This window comes from Centrocercus urophasianus, unplaced genomic scaffold (assembly GCF_019232065.1).
Source record: "Centrocercus urophasianus isolate 14NV4802_14NV808 unplaced genomic scaffold, USGS_Curo_1.0 seq_28, whole genome shotgun sequence".
Classification (NCBI taxonomy): domain Eukaryota; kingdom Metazoa; phylum Chordata; class Aves; order Galliformes; family Phasianidae; genus Centrocercus; species Centrocercus urophasianus.
This window is the reverse complement of record NW_024884844.1, coordinates 503,887-511,551: the sequence shown is the minus strand read 5'-3', so window position 1 is coordinate 511,551 and position 7,665 is coordinate 503,887. Positions and strand designations below refer to the sequence as shown.

Here is a 7,665-nt window from a genome sequence, read left to right as displayed (position 1 = left end):
TTCCTGGAATGTAAAATGCCATTTAACTCTGGCTTTATGTCTTCAGATGCTTGGGATCTCTGGTGTCTCAAAGGCACAGGGAGTGCCAGGGTAGGATGGACAATTAGATGAGTTAAAAAGGGGAACTCATTAAGAACATTCTCAGAGCAGAAGCTGCAAAGGAACAGTTACATTCTTCGCCTTATTCTTTACATAAATTTTGAGAGCCAGTGGAAAACAGACTGTCACAGGGCTGGATTCAGGCCTGGTAGAGACATGGTTATGTTTTTGTTTTGCTTTCCACCAAACACTCAATACCCCCATTTTCTCTTCTGTTGCAGGGAGAAAAAAAAAAAACAAACAAACAACAACAACAAAAAACCACCACAAAAGGCTTCAACAAAGAGCTCTTCACCCACCAGTTCTCACTGCCCCACCGTGTCCTTTGCAAATCTTAGATGCCAGCAGGAGCAGAGCTTTTTCATGAGAATTGGATTGGAACTGGATGATTGTGGAACAAATCTGTCCCATGACATGGGGGAAAAAAAAAAAAAAGTGATTGCTGATCTACTCATTATGGAAAAAATGTGATTCTTACTTATGTGATTTCTTACTGGACAGTTGATTGGGATTTTGAATCCTATATCTTTCTCATGAAAGCACAGAAGGCACCCAGGTTTCATAGAATTATATATAAGTTCATCTTTTCATAAGAAAGTTTGTTTTCTGTTGTGTTAGTCTTCCCTTGTATTTCCTTTGCTTTGTTCCCACTGAGACACGAAGAATCATCTTGAGTCAAATTCAATTCAGGGAAGAACTTATGAAAATTAGTGAAGTACATCCTCTACTTGCATCAGGAACTAAGAATAACCATTCTTAGCATTCTCTGTCTAGGAGAGTTTCACCCTTATTCAGAGAACCATGGGCCACGCTAGGAAAAAAATGATAGCCTTGGTTATTGTCTTTTGCAAAATAGCAAGTACTCCTCTAGATTTAGTCTTTGTGCTTCTCATCAAGAAGAATCCTTTAATAGAAATGGTTCTTTAACTCCTAGAAGGTGCATAAAACAAAGGGCTGGAGGGACAGTGGTCTGAGTCCTCCATTGTAAGCAAGTGTTTATTACTTCACTCCTTTGTCTTCAGCTTCTTCTAAACTATGATTCTTATGACATCCAAAACACAGACAGGCAAATGAAGAGCACTGGGATAAAACTGGTAATCTTTATAGTTATATCTTACTAATCTCTCAGTAGTATAATTCTGTCTATATAATTTAAATGGCTGATTTGAGACACAGAAGCAGAAGAGCTCCTAAGGCTTTAAAAGTCCCTTAAGTTCACTTGAAGAAAAGGAATTTCCCAAGGGTAAATCATCCAGTGAGAAAATTTGTGTCCATTGTTAATTCTGTGAAGGTCTGCAGAGGTCTGATCTGAAATCAAGATTATTTCACATAAATCCATATCTGACAATAGAACAAATCAGCATGGGAACTTCAGACTGATATTAAGCAGGATGGGAGATAGTTCTTAAGGATGTTAAAAGTTTCTGAGGTTTTTTTTTTTTGTTGATCAAAATAGTCACTTCTGCGATACGGAAACAGATCTGTCGGGGGAAAAGACTAGGCTGGAGAAAAAAAAAAAAAAAAAAAAAAAAAAAAAACAGAAGCTGCACAGCAGCTTAAGCAAAAGCTTAAGTGCAAATAGACAAGTTTCCAAAAGATCTGAAAGTGCTTCGGAGAGGTGAAGGGTAATCAGTCCATGGCTTTTGCAATGTCTTCATGGATGTCCAGCTTGGCCTGTACAGTCTTGCAACCTTTATTGGAGTAGATTCTTGCTTCTTTGGGGAAGTATGTCATTTCATCAGCCACTGCCTGAACAACCTTCTCATCGACTTCATGCCCGTGGGCAATCATCTCAGCCTGCACACACATCTTCACGTGCTTGTGCTCCAGGGGGAGCAAGGGAACAAAGTAGTCAATGAGGTTCCTGTCCATGAGGCTGCTGTGCCACAGTCCACTGTTCTTGTTACTGAAGACTCCCACAGACAGCATGGGCTCAAGGTCTTTCAGCTGAATATCTTCCCTATGCTTTCCAATGGTCCAGAAGTCAAGCGCTGCTTTATTAATTAAGTCACCACCAGCATTACTGAGGAAGATGAAGATGGCTTTCCTGTAGGACACCCCGTCAACCTGCTCATAGTAATGCAAGAAGGGCTTGATGGCATCAATGAGGCCCTGGTGCATTTTGTCCATGTACATTGTTCTTTCATATCCAAAACCTAGCCATGAAATGAATACAAACTCACAATTTTGCACAAGAAGCCTGTGCCACTAATCACTTGCAGCATAAACCTAAAAAGAAATGGTTCTGGAGGTGTCCAAACTCTGTTTTGTTATAAACTTCAGTGGTTGTTTCACTGGTTTACGTTGCTTCTCATGGGATAACTTCAGCATGACTTAAAAAAAAAAAAAAGCTTCCTTTAACCTATACTATTTATTTTGGGAAAAAAAAAAGATTACAAAACTGAACACAATCCCACCTTTAAGAATTAAATCCTTCAATTACCCATGTACAAATCCTCAGTAAAGATTTTGGCTTTGCTGCTCAAGCCTTTATAACTCACAGAGGAGAGCCCGCACATAAAAAACCATGAAAATTAATGAATGTGGACTTGCAGCAGTGAGAAAGTTGGAATTCCTCCTCTTTGGGAACTTCCAGCGTGTCAAAACTTATTCTAAGCTGAAGTAAAACTTCCAATGTAATAAATTTGCACAAAAAATGAAATTTCTTACAATTCCTGCTTGGAATTGGCATTTTCATTGTTCTGAAATAGAAAGAAGCATGAATAATTACCTATATTGAAATGTTCCCTTCTGTTTGCACGGTTTGCCACGCATGCTCTAGTTGCCTGAAATTCAGTTAATATTAATCTTCACTTTTTGTGATTCTCTCTATTCTGGCATTGCAATTAAGCAGACAGGACTCCCAGGATTCCCTAATGCTTAAACTTTTCTGTCCCAATTCCATTTCTCATACAGCACTAGACTCACACGAGTACCCAACACAGCATGTAATACAGGCCAAGCTGAATGCAATTTGTATCTCTGGAGCTGCAGCCCTCCAAAGGTCTACGGGTTTATAGAAGAGAACAGTTACAAATTCAAAGTCCTACAAGACAATGTAGAGACAAGGAAATTAATGTAGCAAATGAATTAAGACAAAAAATATTTTGTATTTAAAAAAAGAAAAGAAAATCAATCTTTTCTGAACATGGGTTGCATTTCACTCAGACTGCAGCATTTCCCTTTACATTATCACCAGTGTGATTTTGACAGTTGTTCACTTTTGGAAATCAGCTTGGTGGGAACTGCCATTCCTATTGGAAACCTGCACCACTGTAAATCTCCTGACCATCCCTGCTGTTGTCTACATCTTATCAGTCTGACAAGGACAAGCACAAAACCCAGCAATACTGGGGAAATAACAGACAAGGGAATCGCTACAGGCAAACTTCAAGAACAACAGTATTCAGGGCTGTTATTTTGTTTGAACACAGCTACAATGACTTCTCTTTCTCACTGTCTACCCATCAGCCTTGCACCTCTTTTACTGGTGAGTAACTGCTCTCCTGCACATTATCAGGAGATGCATTGTCATAAGGGAGAACAGATATTGAAACCAAAGAGATTTCTGAGAAAGAAGAACTTAGTTTCCCAGTGTACAACTACAGTTGAAGTAGATACTAATTCCTATTTTACCCAGAATTTAAGCTTCTTGGGGCCAGATTCTCAGCTGGTAGAAAACAGAGTACCTCCTGCTGCTTGCACTGTTTGAAATTAGGTATGTGTTCCCCCTCCCAAGACATTTGTTGCACTTGTTCCTGTTACGCGTTGTACCCCCAAAGGATCTGACGTTGTCTGAAAAGCCAGCCATAAGGCTTCCTGCCCTGAACCAGCCTGTGAATTCAAAAGCTCGGGAAGTAAATAAAACCAACTGTGCAAATGCATTTTGTCGGCTATGGGGAAGAAAAAAAAAAAAAAAAAAAAAAAAAGTTTTCACAGAGCACATTTCATTTTCCATTGGCGCTTCTGGCAACTTCTTTCTTCTACACATCATCATCATCGGAGAGACAAAACCCAGCCTCCCGTTGCGTATGCAAGAAGGAGAGACTTTCCCTGTGCTCCACTGTGAGCCATAAATTTCAGAAGAGCTCTGCTATAATCTTTTACAGTCTACAATCCCACCCTTCAGCTTAATGAAATGGAATGGTACAAATGCTCTCTGGACATTTCACTGCTGACAGTCACCCAAGGTTCGCTTCAGCTGTTACAATAAGGCTATTTTATTGTCTTTTCTTTATTTCTCTTGTACAATTTCATGACTAACTATGTGTAAAATGGAAGGAATTTGACTATCCTTTCTTCATGCAGTTGGACAGAAACTGGACTGGTTCCTTTAACTCACTTTTCAGCTGGCAGGAGCTTGCTTTCTGTTTTCTTTTAAATGTCAGAAAAGGTTAAATAGACTCTTCAAATGTGCAATAGATTTTGAAGACCTCTGGGGGTAAAACCTTCACAAGAGGAACAGTTTATATTAGTTCAAACAACGAACTTGGGTTCAAAACCTGGAAGGCAAAATAAAAATAAACCTACAATATGTCTTACATAAAAATAACAGGAGTTGTTTTTTTTTTTTTTTTTAAACCTGATCTTTGAACATAAGGGAAGAGGGGTGTTTGATACTCTCTGGCTTTCTTGGTTTTTATACATTTAAAAAGTTTGGTTAATATTGCTGTCATAGTTTGAAAATACATGTAAGGCATGCAGTCACAGATTTAGATATTAGCAAGTGATTCCCAATATTTTCCTGTGTTTTCTTAATAACCCTGCTCTGCTGCAGGACTTTCAAAGGGACTGAGATCCTAGCTAGGCTGCCACATCTCTCCCTACTTGAAACAGAAAGCAAATGCAAACATTGGGTCTGAAAAGCCTAAAGGAAAGTTGGCGAGGGCTTTGGCTTTCACAGCTTGCTGAAAAATTCAGCATTCCTCATACAAGAAAATGAGCTACCATCTCAACTCAGGAATTGCTTGGCAGACACAATCTGTAATTTGGGAGAGGGCAGGAGAGGAGGCTGTAAAGAAGTGCTTGAATCCACAGAGCTGCCAATAGAATCATAGAATCATCAAGGTTGGAAAAGATTGCTAGGATCATCCAGTCCAACCACCCATTTACCACCAATGCTGCCCACTAACCATGTCCGTAAGTGCCACATCTCCACATTTCATGGACAGATCCAGGGATGGTAACTCTAACTTCCCTGGACTGCCCATTCCAGTGCCCAACCATTCTTTCAGAAAAGTCTTTCCTCACATCCAACCTGAGCTGGATATTTTCTCAATTTGCTCTTTCTTTGGGTTCTGCAAGACGGGACCCTGTAAAGAGCTGCCTGAGTATATGTATATATTTTGAAGAGTGGCACTGTGACACGTAACGAAGGGCTTGGCTTTCAAGCTCCAAATATAGTCCACACTAATCATATAAATACACAAATATCAAATGCTTGTTGATTCAAAAGTGGTCTGCCTTTTGTTACTGCTCGCTATATACGAGGCTCTTACAAATGCAAAGTGACCATGTTATTAAGCTTCTTCATACGCATCTTCTCTTTCCCACTGGCAACACGGTTCAAAAGGAACCATGAGAGAGCAAGGGAGAGAGCAAGGAAGCAACCAAGCATGGAGAGATCATTTTACCACAGCACTAAGCCTTTCAGCCCTTCACCTCAGCACTGCTCCTGGAGCCAGGATCCTTCCCCAGCTCTCCTTTGCCTTAAGAAAAATGTGAAAAGTAGTTTAATTGGTCTCAGGCCTGTTATCACTTATGACAGCCATGATCAGAAACAGGGTCCATTAACAGCTGTAGCATTTAATGCATGCATTCACTTATGAGTAGAGGTTCCTGGACTGTATGATTAATGTCATCTCAACATATTAACAAAAAATATGAAGCACTTTGATTTTTTTTCTCCTTTGTGACTGACAACATAAACACATTGTCAAAAGCACTGAACAGATGGTAAGGCACTTAGGGGAAGTCTGCTCCATTGGCCTTCAGTAAGCACTTAAACCACCACAGGTACTAACTGGAAGAAGGCTGCTCTTTGTTTCCACAGAGCACAATGGAGCAAAGCAGTCACACTTTGCACCTTCCATACAGCAGTAATTCTTGCATTCTCACAACAGACTGTAGTTCACAGGATCAAGTTGGAAAGAACCTTTAAAGGTCACCTAGGCCAACTTTCCTGCAATGAACAGAGACACCTACAGCTCAGTGAAGTGCTCGGAGCCCCTTCAGCCCAACCGTGTCTCCAAGGATGGGGCATCCACCCCTAGGAAACCTGTGCCAGTGCCTCACCACCCTTATTGTATATATATATATATAAATAAAAATCTATATATATTAAAAAAATCCAAAAAAAAAAACCTCCCCCCCCTCACACACACACCACACACACCCTTCTTTCTTATATCCATTCTAAATCTCTCCTCTTTTAGTTTTAAACCATTTCCCCTTGTCCTATCACAACAGATCCTGCTAAAGAGTCTGTCCCTTTCTTTCTTAGAGCCCTTCTTTAGTTGCACGGCAGCCTCTCCTCTGAAGTTGATGGTCTATCCATAGAGAATGGCACAAGAAGCAGAGACAAGTAGCTACCACAGCAGCAAGGGAAGAGCTCTGCTACATATAGGAGGGATTCTTGTAGCATCAGCATTTGTTCTTGGGTCACATACAGCTTCCTTCCACATTTCTGAGCCGAGAACGGTGCCCTGCTTGTGCCTCCTTTTGTCTACGCTGTAAGCTTTAAATGCTCACCTGCCACTCTCTGTGGGGCTGGCTGTCTTGACAATCAAAACACTCTTTCTCATCGTTTCCCAGAGGCCATTACTAGTTGTACTCTCCTGAAAGTCTTGTTTCACTTTGGGGCCTTTCAACAGTTTGAATAATGAGTGTTGATCAACATCAACTTCACTCCCACAACATGAATGAATTATTTTAGCAGAGATCTCTTACCACTATGACAAATCTGCAGAGGCCTTTGTCTTCCCTTTCGCTACCAGAGGGAGTTTCAGATCTTCTTGTTATTAAATTCCTAAGGAACAGATTTTCTTGAGCTGATACGGATTACATTATATCCAGGTCTAAAAATTGAAGAGGAATAAAATACCGCAAGAAATCTGGATTCTCCTTTTTCCCCCCCCTCTTCTGTTTTTAACCTTGTAAATTGAACTGTCCTCATTCCTCAAGCACTACAGACACTTTACAAACTCATTAATCCAAAATGCAGTTTGCTCTTTTTTTTTCTAAATCATTTCCCACAAATATTTTAGTCACGTTCACATTCTACCACTGTCAGATTTTAATTTTAATGACATTTTAATCTTAAACAGCAAATGTCTGAGAGCCTTCTAATGTTATTACCAACATTTGTTTCACTGTTCTTTTTTTAAACAGTGGACATTTCATCATAATGGAAATGTGGTAACATCTCATCAATTTGAATATTGCATCATCTTTTCAGGCCTGGGCACTGTCCTGATGGCTCTCTTCATTGGAACCCAGTTTTGATGAACAAACAGAACCTGCTTCAAACTTTCTGGTTGCCCTCAGAGACATGTTAACCCACTAACT

The 7,665-nt window shown here is 40.0% G+C and overlaps 1 protein-coding gene across 1 annotated transcript; it reads right to left on the bottom strand.

Annotated features, from left to right (window-relative positions):
- Positions 1-1,728: 1,728 nt before the first annotated feature.
- LOC122164761 (torsin-1B-like) lies at positions 1,729-2,235 on the bottom strand. The gene has a single exon (XM_042827013.1). It carries the CDS (start codon positions 2,233-2,235, stop codon positions 1,729-1,731), a length of 507 nt encoding a protein of 168 aa, XP_042682947.1.
- Between the last annotated feature and the right edge of the window lie 5,430 nt (positions 2,236-7,665).

Bases quoted from the DNA above. Each gene is read 5' to 3' on its own strand.
- LOC122164761 (XM_042827013.1), bottom strand. From the start codon at position 2,235: ATGTACATGGACAAAATGCACCAGGGCCTCATTGATGCCATCAAGCCC.